Consider the following 14832-nt stretch of genomic DNA (forward strand, 5'->3'; position numbering starts at 1 on the left):
CGGACCCTATGAATTTCGAATTGAAATGGTCTCCTTGTACTATATCCCCCCACTCGTTGAGTGAATACTTTTTGGATGTTTCCTGGTAAAATGTTATTATTTGCCTTAAACGTGATTTGTGCCGTTTGGAATTCTACCAGGTCTGTACATTTTAACAATTTTGACTGCAGGAATAATTCGTTAGTGTGATCAAGGTATTTGATAAGGTCAGGTGTTGTCATCTGGAAGAGTTTCAGATTCCATTTTGACAATTAAGCATCTCAACTGGAGAGATGAGCTTTTGTTTTACAGATCAGCTGATTGTAGAGAAGCTATATTCGATATTGTCATGATAACAATACACTAAAATGGTTTCCTTGTGATGAATCTGGCAGAGAATCATTCTCTTCAGAGCTTTATAGCGGGTTTTGGCTCATGGTTTAGCAGTTTAGCTGTTTGGTTTCACTTTCCGAGTCCTCACTAACTCAAAGGAAGTGGTCTAGTTTTGAGGTCTTTACACTGGCTTCAAATTACTTTCCTTCAAATCACTTTATTAAATGTCTTTCCTGTCCATCAAAGAACTGACTTCAAATTACTGCTGTTGGTTTATAAATCAATGAATGGTTTAGTGCCTGAGTTTCTGATCTTCTGCTACATGATAAACCATCCAGAACTAAACATGAAGAAGCGTTCGGTTATTGTGCTCCACATATCTAGAACAAGCTACCAGAAAATGGCTTAATTTGTATTATCTTGGCTTTTTATTTTATTTTAATGTCATTTTGTAATGTTCCAATCCACAGCATAATGGCAAATATCGGCTTGGTCAAATAAATTAAGTCTTGATTTGGCTGTTAGTGAATTTTGAACTGGGAAGTTGATTCATAATTGATGTTACGGACTGACACAGAAGTTGTAGTACCACCGTTTGTCCACTAGAACATTTGCTTAACCTCCGGTGCACTTCCTGGGTAGAAACATGTAATCCCAACATGGTGTCGGAAAACATAACGTTTCTTAGTTTCAGGTGATAATACACTAACGAAGATCAATATAATATTACATTTCTGCCCCTAAATCCCAGTAATTATGAAACACTGGACCTTTAAAATGTCGGAGATTGACTCACAACCTGTTTCTGCTGCCCCCCAGTGGCCAAAAAAAAAAAAAGGATATTTCAGTCCAGACTGGTCTTCTTTAAGAAACACTTCAACTATACATTGGGTTTCTACAAATTCACCAGAGGGGGCTTTCATTTTGAAGGGGTTTTTGAGCTAGACGCTAGCCAAATATCTTGCTCCGTTGAATAAAGCAAAGCAAATCCATTCTTATATCCTTCATCGATGCTCCTGGATATACCAATGAAACGATTTAGATAGGCTTGAAGCAACTGGTTAAGGAGTCCAATCAGGGTCTTTCTGTCTGGGAGCTGATTGTTTTGTCTGATGAGGCGAGGATTTTGTTTTTTTGACCAGCTTGGTGCACAGCAGCATAGTGATTTGCTGCTGAGAGTAAAGATGCAACTTCATCCATTGTTAGTAAAGTAGAAATAGTGAATTTTCTTTTAAATAAAAGCTTTTCTCTTTGTACCTTAGTGCATGATGTTTAGTGTAGTTTCAATAGTTGCCTCTTCAGAGACACCAATGATGTAACATGTATGTTTCCCCCCAAAGCTTCAAAGCATGTTGTTCTACTGAATTCAACTGTCAGCGGTGCCTATAGGGTAAAAATGAATATCCTATTTTCCCACTTTTTATGCATTTTGTATAGCTTCTCCACTCTGGTATAGAACACAATATGTTGTGTGGTAATTTGAACACAAAGTCCTTCAGGAAATAGGCAGCAAGTAAACGCTAAATTGAAAAAATAAAGGTCTTGAAGTAGATTTTGATACGGCAGCGTCCTTCAAGTCATCGTGTTGTTGATAATCGGCTATAATAGTGGGTATTTTTAACCTATCAAACAACTTACATTAGCACAGTTTTGCCAAGAATTGTCTGGAATTACTATTATTATTATTAGGAAGGAGTACTGGGAGGTAACGTTTCTTTCAAAAATAAAAGTCATCCCCTGCTGTATGCAAGTCTTAATGAGTCAATGCTATGGTTAAAGCTTGGTTTAGTTTGAGAAAGATCATAGTTTGGGTTAAAATACACTTTGGTTTTGGGCTCAAATGGCTAATCTTGGATAAAATAAGGAAACAATTGTGGTCATGATGTCAAGAAACCAAAGATGCCCCGTCACTTATCTTACTTGTGTTGTTATACTAATACAATCTGCTGTTTTTATAAAATGCATTCATGACAATTAATCAAGTTTGCGTCCGTCTTCAGCAATCAGGGAGAGGATGTGACCTTACTGTGTAACAGGAAGCAATTCATGCGTGAGTGTATATGAGATTAAGTTAAGCATGCAACACTAGCATAATGACTTCATTATTGTGCGCCTTGACCTCATTAAATGCCCAATAACTTTATTAATGTGTGCGTCAACCTCATTACAATTTGCCATGACCTCATCATGACGCTGTGACAACAAATGTGCTGTTAGACTATATCATCTGAAATCACAAACTAAAGCAGAGAAGTTACTGCACCTGTTTAACAGAAACAGTCAAATACACAGGGAAACATGGGTGCATTTGAATGTCTGTGTTAGCACCATTGCAGCCAAACAGGGTCTTCTAGGGTTTTAAACCATTGATGTGTAAAGAGAACTGGGTACAGCATTCGAGACGGGCTCCCTTTTTGTCCTATGAAAGTTGCAAGTAATCATTTCAGTCAATGTCCCTTTTGGGCTCCGAACATTTATTGAGTTAGATTTGCAAAAACATTGAGTTTTTACATACAAGACCATTTATTAAATGCAAGAAGGAAGTGTAAAGATCATGTTACAAGTCAACATACGTTTTCGGATCTCGTAGAGAGTTAATACATCTCACTTTGATGGAGCGTAAGAGAGTAAAACACACACAGAAAGACAGACAGACATATAATGTATGAATGTTTTGATGTGAAAATTGTAGCAAAGTCATCATGAACTGAAACTCTGCAGCCACTAAACCCAGTCTATCAAATACTTGTGAGTTGGCTTGCAAAAAGTTAGAAGAAAGACAGTCACACTTTAATATGAAATATGTAATGTACATTTTTCCTATGTGTGTTTTATTTTGCTCATGTTCATATCCAGTTTTCCAGTTTTGTCCCTTCTTGCCCCCGTGAATCACAGTGTGAAATGTTTTTCATTTTCACCGGTATCTAACACAACAAGCAAGATCTGTGTCATCACCCGAGATATGTCACATTCCGTGTGTGTGTGTGTGTGTGTGTGTGTGTGTGTGTGTGTGTGTGTGTGTGTGTGTGTGTGTGTGTGTGTGTGTGGTGTGTGTGTGTGTGTGTGTGTGTGTGTGTGTGTGTGTGTGTGTGTGTGTGTGTGTGTGTGTGTGTGTGTGTGTGTGTGTGTGTGTGTGTGTGTGTGTGTGTGTGTGTGTGTGTGTGTGTGTGTGTGTGTGTGTGTGTGTGTGTGTGTGTGTGTGTGTGTGTGTGTGTGTGTGTGTGTGTGTGTGTGTGTGTGTGTGTGTGTGTGTGTGTGTGTGTGTGTGTGTGTGTGTGTGTGTGTGATGATGAGTAGACACTGGTGTGATTTAAATTGCTTACATCTCAAAACACCTGCCAGATGATGCGGAGGAAAACTGCTGTATAGTGTGACAGCCTCGAAGAACGGCATCCATCTGTCCCTAACTTGTGACACTGATGTGATGTGTGTGTGTGTGTGTGTGTGTTTGTATAAGCGTTTTTATCCATTCCGCTATCTGTGTGTTTCAGGTGAATGCCCTGGCCTGATAATATAGGATCGTAGGCTGAGAATCGGAGATGTCATCGCTGATCACTGCGCTGCGGACCTTCGCTGAACTGTAAGAACTCCTTTTGTTTTGTCAATGGCATGTTCTACATCGTCAAATACCACTGTTGTAAAATGTAAAACGTATATAACTGTTTTAACGCTTCAGGTAAAAAGTGCACTGTTTTTTGGTAGGAAGAGGATTTTAAAAGGCTACAAAATATGTAAACTTTACACGTTTGTCCTTGCTTCATGATACTCTGCATGAATTGCGGTTTTCCAGATATTCCTTTTAGAGAGCCGAAGCCTGCTAGAGGAGGTTTGCTTGTCTTTTGCATTTTTTTTATTTAACATGACTTACTGACAACAACCAAAGCCTACTGCTATCCAACGCCACATCTTCAGGCAGGGATACAGTATGATAACACCATTCTGTTTGATGTGTTATAGGCTGTTTCCTCCTCGCTCATTTACCAGAAAGCTCAGAGAAAGAAAAGGGTAAAATATCTTAAAAGGCATGCCCATAATTCAGTTCAAGCGTGACTACGAAAATGCATGTCCTAGCCTTGAAACAAGCTATTAAAGGTCACAGCCCTTATGAAAACGACATGGAAAATAGCGCGTCTCCCCGTTACCTGCAGAAGGAAGCCATGCACGCAACGCAGCCCCGCTCTCTTTAACTCCAGGCGACTTTCTGCCGCTTTCCTCCGTAATGCAGTGCTGATAGTTTCACCACAGAGGAAAGCACTTCACAAATTGCATTACCCATAAGGAGCTGTAAAAATGCCGCAGTTTTTGCGTGGCGATCGATATCGGCCAATACTCACTCTCTGCCGATCGATCGGTGCTCTCTAAAAAGGCCGATCGCGAGACGTAAAATACATGACACTTTTCTCTGTGTGCGGCAAAACAAGCTCGCCAAAATGGCTTCACCAGTCTGGCAGTATTTTAAGGTGTCCGAAAATGACAATAAAATAGCGGTTTGCAACGTGTGTGAAGCAGAAATCCTGCAGCTCCGCCCTCTGTGACGGACCGGTGAGCGGAGCAAAACACACAAGAGTTAGACCTAACACACTTAGCTATTTGATCTACCTCTGGAACTAGTTATAAATATATTTATTCTTCACTGTCACTCATTACTGGATCAGTGAGCTGCATGAGATACTGACAGGCTGTCAGGAGAGAGAGAGAGAGAGAGGGGGAGAGAGGAAAAGAGAGCGCTTCCGCTCATTTCTCCCGTGTTCTTCTCCAAAGTTAATATAAACTTGAAAAATGTAGGCTACTTCATTTGAATGTAACAATTATGTTGGTTGTTGTTTGTGGAAGCGCCAGTGAATGAGCCCCATTAACTGAGTTTTAAACATCACTTTTCACGAGTGTTTTCGTCGAGCACCCCCCCCCCCCCCCCCCCCCCCACCCCCGTTGATAATTCACGATCGTCGGCACGCTGATAAATTTTTTTTTTTTGAATGGCACTTCATATCAAAAAGGTTGCCGACCCCTGATATAGATCATACTTTTGTCTAACTTACATGTATGACTCCTCCAAACTTTACCTCAATTGTCACTGAAAGGAAAAACACTATTCATTCTGCATTAATACCTTTTATTGCTTCCCTATATAACTATTTCCCACTAAACTGCCTCTAAAGCGGTCATTAGGCTTCAGTTGTCTATCATCATGATAAAAATAGCCACCCGTTGCATCCCTAAAGCGTTTCCCCTCCTCACAACATGGGGGCAAACTCTGTTGCTCCTCCCGACTAACATCTGTCTGCAGTCTCGGGGTGATTACGTCACTTAATCGCAGCAATTTATCATCCGAACCCTGAGCCAGTGTCCCGAAGGGCTGCAGGTTAGAGAGAAAGGGAGGGAAATGAAAAGGCAAACACTTGTGCATGCACTGGGACCGCTGAGGCAGAGCTGGTCAGAAAGCACTAATGGATGCCGAGAGACAGCCGTCATCAGCAGCCAGAGATGGCTTAATCAAGTAGAAGTACAGATACTTGTGTTTAAAAATACTCTGGTAAAGGTAGAAGTACTGACTAAACTTCTTTACTCAAGTAAAAGTAAAGAAGTATGGGCTTCGAAATGTACTTAAGTAAAAAGTACCCATAACTAGCAGCTGTTTTAAAGAGTACCTGACCTCCCTTTATATTAATAGAACAATAATGTCATTGTTAGCTAATGAATGTTTCCATGCTGAACAACGGCAACATGACAACGTTTTCATTGGTCCCTCTTCTTTAGAGAAGACCAGGAAATGATGGATACACGGATCGTGTTCAAATCAATAGGCACGCAATGACTCTAAGGCCACGTTCACACGGAGACGCAACGGGTTGTATCAGCTACAGTTCTCTATCGTATGGACGGTTCGTCCACACGAGGCCTTAACGGAACCGCGGAAACGGAGCCCTCAAACGGTAACGGGTCCCAAGGTGGATAGATCTGCGGACGAAACGCTCTGGGGGGCCTAACGGCTCCGTGTGTACGTCCTATACGATCATTTCCTGATAACGACGACGCCATAGCCCCGCCTCTCCCCACCTCTCCTGCTCACCCCCGCGTCACCCGCGTCATTGCTGATGTGTTTTCGCCAACAACTTCTGCTGCTCACTGCTGTAGCATGGTCAGTAGCTACTGTCTGCTACTGACCATGCTACAGATGTTAGTGCAACATCTACAGCTCCTCTACCACAACCATCAGCAACAAGTGGACATGGAGAACTACATGAACTACATGTTTGCTAAATCCACCGCGGAGAATAAACAGAAGGGCAACCAGGCAACCATGGCAACCATGCTCGGGGGGTCTTCTTCGCTGCTTTTGGTGTATTTTGTGGCGGAAGTGCTGCGCCACTTACAGGCCCGGCATATGTACTACAGCGTTTCCAGCGGGTCGAGCGGTCTCGTGTGGACGGACACGTTTCTTGAGCCGATACCGTGTGGACGGAAGACTTTTTTGATATCGACTAAGGTTCGTTTTCGTTATCGTATCCGTGACCTAATTATAGTAACAAAGTATTTGTACTCCACTACTTCCCACCTCTGTGTCTAAGAGGTGCCACAACCTCCGAGTCGCACAGAAAACTAATGGGACAGATGGTGAAGAGAGAGTGTGTGATATTAGAGAGAAGGGTTGAAGGAGCAAGAAGAAATGTTTTGTATTTGGGAGCGTAACATTGGCAGGAGCTGAGGCTGAAATAATGTGCTGTGCTGCTGAGGGTAATTTGTTTTCACTTTCTGGGGAAATAGCAATGTTCACTTTCCCGCCCCAAGCTTTTTGTGGTAATCATGCGGGCCAGCAGGCAGATTGAGAAGAAAAAGACGGATACAATAGCAAGCATAGGGATGGGAGGGTTACTTTAAAAAGGTTTTTGGTTACAGTTACCTGTCAAAACATGTCATCCGTAAGTATATTAAAATATAAAAGAAATGCGACCTGATTACAGCAGATTAGGGCAGTAGGCGTATAGGTTCACACTTAAATAGTAAACCTACAGAACAGTACAGCTTAAGAAATAAAATGACAACAAACATGATCTTTTTAGATTCTTACTAACATTTAAATCCTTCTATTAATCCCCATTTTTTTTTTTTAAATGTAACGGTAATCTGATTACATTTTTCTTTATGTTACTATAAGGGAATAGTGTTACCTTTTCTTTGTATCCTGACTTCATAATCCCCTTACATGTAATCTGTTACTCCCCACGCCTGAACAAGCAATAGTCCGTAGATGTATGATATGCCTGAACAGCGGCATCAGTTCAAACCTCAGGAACAGATGTGATATTCGATGAAGAGCGTCAGAAACACCTGCTGCGGAGACTCTGAGATGATCCTGCATGACACTCTGAAGTGGGGCGGAAGATAATTGTAGGTCAAAATGTACTCTGGGAGAACAACAACAACAAGTGTGCGTGCGTGCGTGCACAGGTGCTTGAATGTGATTAATCTGTAATCAGTGGTCATTATGTGTGAGAAGTGTTTCGCACCCACTCAGTATAATGGTTGTTTTTGCTGGTACTGATATAACTGTAAGGAAAATCCATCTTCATAAATCATGGCGCAAAAGAAAAATGTGTCTTATTTATAATGGAGTGTATTGTTGAAGAGCAAAATCTCTTTAACATTTGCATATTTTGTTTCATTCTTCAGGATATGGCAAATTAGATCGGTGCAAATTGCATGTGATTTTAATAATTAATGAATAACTCACCTACTTAGGTACACATCCAACGCGCCCATTGACCAGATTTAAACCATTTTAATGCTAACTCACCGCTCACTGACCCTCCACTACAATAAGCCCGTCTTTTATTGAGTTTATAACTTGTGGAACTGCCTATTAAACAATGCAAACACGAGCTGTATCTGCTGTATGCCCAGACTGGAGTCAGCACTTTCTTTTGTATATGCAGCTCTAAATCCTGAGTCAAGGGTTTGGCACACAATCTTCGAAAATATTCATTGAAATATACTCAGTCTCGCTTCAAAGCTGAGCAGAAAGACACTTGTTATCCCGCATTGCATGACACCCCAGCTTGGTGTTCTTCTGAGCTGTCAGCCAGCAGTGTTGTGGGCAGTTTTCTCACTTTGCCTTGTCGGAAACGTTCTCAACTCAAGAGCTCTTCATGCGAGAATGGTAAGCAGGGCTGTAGTTGTTTCTTGCCTGGTGTGCAGGTGTGTGTTGCCATAAGCATGTAATCAGTGCTCAGGGGGTTATGTCTAATCAGAGGGAAGATGGGGCTTCTGACAGTAGGTGTAAATCAGAAATGATTACCTTTCCCTTGCTCACCGCTGAGCAGAACAATGCTAATGTGTCTTTGCTGTCCTGCCATGCTGCCCTCGCTGGGCTCAGGCTTTATCTGTATTTTTTTATATTCAGTTTCTTGCATCTATGTCCTTCCTGCATCGCCAATTTTCTTTGACGAGGCCGTATGATGATTTTGGGCCTTTCCCTTTCATGTAGTGCGTTATATAGGAGTTTGTGCACGTAAATGGTCTGCAAAGGCTAAAATCCCTGTGTTCCCTCCGGAGGGAGTTTCTCTCCCACACACTGGGCTCTGGTTTCAGACAGAGGGTGAAAAGAGCTTTTGACCAATAAACCTGTCACACTAGAGACACTAAATATAGTTCAGTCAGACAACGCACGTGTTTCTTAATATGTTTATTAGAAGCAGCATATAGTTTAAGTTTGGCGTCTAGGCTCGGACCTCATCACTCCACAGATGTACAAAGAACATTGAGTGATGATTAGATAACTATTCCCCCGAGCCTACAGGTGGAAGCCGGGGTGGAAGCTGGGGTGGTGGTGGGGCAGGCAAGTAGCAGCAACATGAAACACAGCAGCAGCAAGACCTGGCAGCTTAAATAGAGCGGCATGTTTAGGAGAATGTGTTTGGTTGGTTGTAAGAGGGACGAGGCGCGTCACGTGTTAATGTATCATTGGTGCTCGAGTTGACTGCCTGAACTAGCTCGCAGGCTTCGCCCCATTTATGAAACCTGAAAATGAGCAGAATATATCCTCCTTAACTTTTTGTAAGATTTAATACAACTGGTAAATCTACAGTTATCAGCCCAGTCAGCACGAAACAATGTTAGCATTGTTATTTATATGCAAACCACGGATAACATGAATGTTAACATTTTTGCAAGAGTAACACAACAAGCAATGCGCAAAGCAAGTGACGTAACTTCCATAGTTTTTTGATACCATGATCTTAATTCTAAACGTAATAACATTGTTTTGGAGCACAACCCAAATCAATGGTTTCACAACTTTTACCCCTTGGCATTGTGCCATTCTGCAAGAGTGATATCAGGCGGATATGAAATGTATTTATGTCATATGATACTAGTTTAGAAACATTCAAAGTATCAGTGGTTTTGCAGGAATGTACAATGCCAATTTTTCTTTTTTTGGAAACTGATACATGAAGGGTACATTTCTTTCTATAGCTGTGTTAGTGTGAAACATAGCAAGGTGACTGGAGAGGTTGGATTTCTCTTTTCTTTTAGTTCTTGGTTTTTACCGACTATTTCTACACTCATGTCTACCATCTGCTGTAATGTGTTTTCTTCAGTTAAGGAGAAAACACTCTTATTTCCAGCAGAGGGATAATAACAGTGACTTTTCAAGCCGGTGGTGGGAGCTGAGAAAGGCTCAGAGTGTTGTGTTATCATCACATCTCTCTGTTTGCCACTAGGTTCAAGGAAACCGTTTGAGACTGAAGCAGCAGGTCAGATGCACTGAGATCTGTGTGTACGACAGTGTACTACAGTGTATTGCATGGCAAAACAAATTGAATTGCCTACCCTTCCACAGGAGAGGGTGAAGGCAGTCATTTTGAGATTGTTTTACATTTACTATCATCAGGGGTCCTGCCAGGCCAGTGGAGTGACTGCTGTGTAGTTGTGTTGCTGTTGTGCCCTCATTTACAATGCTCTCTCATCTGTATCAAACTGCCTGTTTGGGCCCCTGTTTGAAAGAAGCAATGCTCACCAGGGTCAGATTGGAAAGAGAAAGTCTGGATATCAGCATCTGTTCCAATGGAGGAGAGCCAGGGTGGCAGGCAGTTTTGCTGAGTGGCACAGAAACCCTTGAACACAAGTCGATCTCTAAAGGCCCGGACACACCAAGCTGACTCCAAAGAACTCACACAGACGGACCCCCGACTGTTGTGTCGCCTCGCGTCTCTGCGTCTTGGCCATGTGTCGCACTGGAACCCACCGCAAAGACTTCAGCCGACGGCCAAGAAGCACGTACGAACTGCGCATGCGTGAGTGGCAATAACTCTCCTTACCAGCAGGCGGCGGTAGTGTGTATTCGTCATTCAAAAGAGGCAACAACCGGAAGACAGACTGCGTGATAACCGAGAGAAGAAGAACAGACTGCGTGATATAAACAAACAACAAATAACGTGTGCGTTCCATTTTCACTCTACAGCGAGAAGCTCATGGGGCTTTCCCGAACCTGTGTCGAGAGCTGGAGTTAAATGAAATCTCAGATTTGCCTTCTTAATAGTTTGTTTGGGTCCCTCACTTCCGTTTCGCTTCTCATGCACTGATTCGCTAGCTGAACAGCCAATCAGAGTGATATCTTTTGCCGACAGCCTTTGGCCGACGGGTTTTCGGCCGAAAAGGTGTCGGCACGGCTGAAAAGACACAACGGTGCGGGACACACCAATCTGAGTAGGGCGTGTCGACGCTCATCGTCGGCCTGACGCCCATCGACGGCCTGACGCCCATCGACGGCCAAAATCGGCTTGGTGTGTCCGGGCCTTAACACTAGCAGAGGAAAGTAAATATTAAGGGCTCTTCATTTGCATTTTAAACACTTAAGACTTCGGACATCCTGTTGTATTTTATGTTTCACCGCTACATGAAAAAACACGGCCCATCCAACAGCGCCCAATGAGTAACATACAGAATGACAATACATGTTAAGGTTCTGTACCATATCGAAACCTTTGAAGATATTTGGTCATTAACTAAAATATTGGACACATTATTAATTGCAACAAGCCATCCTTTGCTCCAAGACTTTTCCAGCTGACCTAGAGCTAGTTGTATCTCTTTGCTCGAAGTGGAAATGTGCAAGGGCCAGTCAGTTTTGGGTATTGACCCATTAGAGCAGCCCTCCCTGACCCGCCAAGTGGAAAAAAAGGGACGAATAGACGAAATCTTTGTAATTTGAACAGCGGACAGAACAACTGGCATCAAAAGATTCTTACCTTAAAGCAGGGGTGGCCCCGGACTTCATTTTCTGTGGCCCGCAAGAGCTTGGAAAGAATATAATACATTTATTATACGGTTACAAGCCGCTTTACAGAAGCACGTTGCCCATAAACTACATGTCCCACAATGCATCTCATTGTGTGACATGCGCACTGAAGAGACTTGCAATTATTTGCCCTAGACTTCTGCTTTCAGACGTATTTAATTATATTATTATATATTACCCTATCCGATAATAATCAAATACAGAGGCAATAATGTAATATAATACATTATTTTATATATATTATATATATTTATATATGTATATTTATAGAGACTTAAAGTTACAACCGGCCCTTTGAGTGCAACCTTCATGCTGATGTGGCCCGCGATGACATTTTGTTTGACACCCCTGCCTTAAAGGATCACCAATATGATTAAGATTCATCCTGTTAAATGTCAGCCTTGCCAATCCATCCAATAGTTGTTGAGATATTTCACTTAAAATGCACAAATGATTGAGCTGGAGAAAAAGCCAATGGATCAGCATTGGGATAGACCCTCTGGGGAGCATGAACATCTGAACAAATAGCTATGTGTAGTAGTTGTACAGTGTTAGATATCAATGGACCACATTAGCATAGTAAGGACTGTCTGAGGGCAGGGTGGGTTTACCACATGGAAGAGCATGAATAATTAGAGGCAGGACTGAGGGTCATTAGAGGGTCTTTTGGAGTTTGCTTAGAACTGTGTAGAGTGAATGGGTTGCTGTGTTTGGAGATAAGCCCTTTTATGTTTGTTATGCGGAGAAGGGGGGGTTATAGTAAATTCATTGCCTTCATTGCAGTGCTGTTCTGCAACACTGATATTCTGTTTATCTACTGCTCCTGTTACCTCACCTTTCAGCTCCTTTGTATCTCAATTAATATCCTTTCTTCTTACTCAACCGTCCCTTTTCCACTTCACTGTCTCTCTCTTTCTGTAGGTTTGAGCATCTGGATTGTCAGTGATTGGAGATTGTAATGTCTCTCTGTGCCGTTATCTAAATGTTGGGTTGCTGTGTCTCAGGGGGTAGATGGGTGTCCAATCCAATCAGAGGGTCATTTGGCAAGCTGCTTGACCCCAAATTGCTCATATCGGCATGTCTATGGAGGGTTTTTGACTATTCTATAACATGATTGCTGATTATTGGCATGAAGTCCGACAATTTGCCAACACTTAGCCTAAGCGTTGACAAAGCCGCTGTGATTCCCCTCTGTATAATGTGAGCTGCACAAGCCATATTATCTCTGCTGCTATCATACTGCAGCTCTATCTGTTCCTTCAGTGGAGACCTTGTCTACTATCTCACACTCCTGTGACACTTCAACAAACTGGAGCATGCTTCAGCACACCTAAAGCGAACAAGTGCAGTTGCCATTTGGATAAGATGTGTCATTGCTTACAGCTTACTGATGTCCAGTGATCTCCAGTCAGTGTAATGCATGCATGCCTCTGGTGCCAATTCCTCCGCTTTCTATGTCTTTTCACTGCTATGCGATTCATTGTTAACATCCGCACTGGAATTACGGGAAGAATGTTGGGTCAAACTTGGTATTATGATAATGTTGCGCTATTTTGTTTTACGCGTTTACAAATGAATAGAATATATCTTTATTGTCATCATACAAAGTAGGGCTGTGCGATTATGGCAAAAATCATAATCACGATTATTTGGGTCAATAATTGATATCACGATTATTAAATATGATTATTAATTGACTTTGAAAACATCCATTTATTGAACTTTTAAACAAATACAAATAATAATTTGAACAGTATCTTTTTAACTGTTGATTTCCCTGAACGTATAATTCAACTGAAAAACCAATACAAAAATAAATGATATATTTATATCTACATTTAAATAAATAATATCAAAATAATAAATACCAATAAACAAGATCAACAATATTTTGGAGCGCACTTCCACAAGCTACTAAACATATATAAATATGATAAATACAAATAAATGTGATCAAATATGTTGCAGTGCACTGTCACAACCTAGCAAAGCAAAATAATCGTTTTTTTCGATTATGTTGTTTTCGTAATTGTGGCAGGCCAAAATCGTAATTGCGATTAAAATACGATTAATTGCACAGCCCTAACACAAAGTACAACGAAATGTCCTTGGCAGCTCTCACTGCAGTAACAGAGAGAGAGCCAAGCCGCTGCGTCTGCACGCGCCGCCATTGTCCAAACTTTGAATCCCATATACGTTGACAGCCCTAAATGTTATATGATGCTGGGCTCTGCTTGTGATATAAGGCTTAAAACCACGAGAGTAGCAAGGACCATATGCGCTTGTACGCACAAATATGGACATACTGCACATACTCATGCATGAGCAACACAAGAAGAGTAAACACTGTATCGACCCACGCACAACGACAGAATGCCCGAGCAGATGCTGTGCGGTTGTCGGGATCAGATGGACGCTGTTGTTTCTGTTCTGAAGGAGACAACGTTGTGGTTGTAGACAGTAGGGCGCCTGATTAAATCTGACTTGAGCCATCTGTCCCTGCATCTCCCCGTGCACAGACTGTCGCCGAGGGCATTTTTTACACAGTTATAGAGGCAATTTGGTTATGCAATTTGAGAGCACTCTGAAATATGCAGTGTCAAGAAAGAATTGTTTCAAGGTTTCAGTTTGATTAAACAAAAAAAAGCAGCTGAGAGTGGGATCAATCTTCTCCTCTGACTCTCTGCAAGAAAGCCAATAAGTGTGCTTCCCGAAATGAAAAAGAAAATAATTGAATAAAAATGAGTGCAAAAGACAAAATATTTATTTGCTTTGCATGTGTAAAAGGGAAATGGATAGTATTAAATAAATCATCCGGAGAGCGAAAATTAATAGACATTTACATAAAATCACAATACAAAATAGGACATACTTTATTTTCATTTTTTTTTATTTAACTACGAAAAAAGACTCATTGAGATTAAAGAGGCCCTGTTTTCCCTTACCTGTTGTGTGTTAGGTTTTTGTGGCCCGCCCCCCTCCCCCCCCCCCCCCCCCCCCCCCCTGCCTGAAACGCCTCCATTGGACTCCTTTGTTTACTTCCAGAACATATTGACATCACTATGTAACACTCAGACTTCTATTGGCTATTTCTAGGGATGCTCCGATCGATCGGTCACCGATCGAGATCTGCCGATACTCACTCTCTACTGATCGATCGGTGCTCTCTAAACATGCCGATCGCGAGGGCCGATCGCATGACGTAAAATACATGACACTTT

General features: G+C 41.8%; 1 protein-coding gene across 1 annotated transcript in view; it reads left to right on the top strand.

Annotated features, from left to right (window-relative positions):
* sphkap (SPHK1 interactor, AKAP domain containing) overlaps positions 1-14832 on the top strand; it is a 162690-nt gene that overhangs the window by 86914 nt on the left and 60944 nt on the right. Inside the window, exon 2 of the mRNA XM_034114430.1 lies at positions 3804-3892. Within this exon, the coding sequence (XP_033970321.1) occupies positions 3852-3892 (41 nt within the window). The 5' untranslated portion in view covers positions 3804-3851. The remainder of the gene's footprint in view (positions 1-3803; positions 3893-14832) is intronic.

The sequence above is a fragment of the Trematomus bernacchii genome, unplaced genomic scaffold (genome assembly GCF_902827165.1).
Source record: "Trematomus bernacchii unplaced genomic scaffold, fTreBer1.1, whole genome shotgun sequence".
Classification (NCBI taxonomy): Eukaryota; Metazoa; Chordata; class Actinopteri; order Perciformes; family Nototheniidae; genus Trematomus; species Trematomus bernacchii.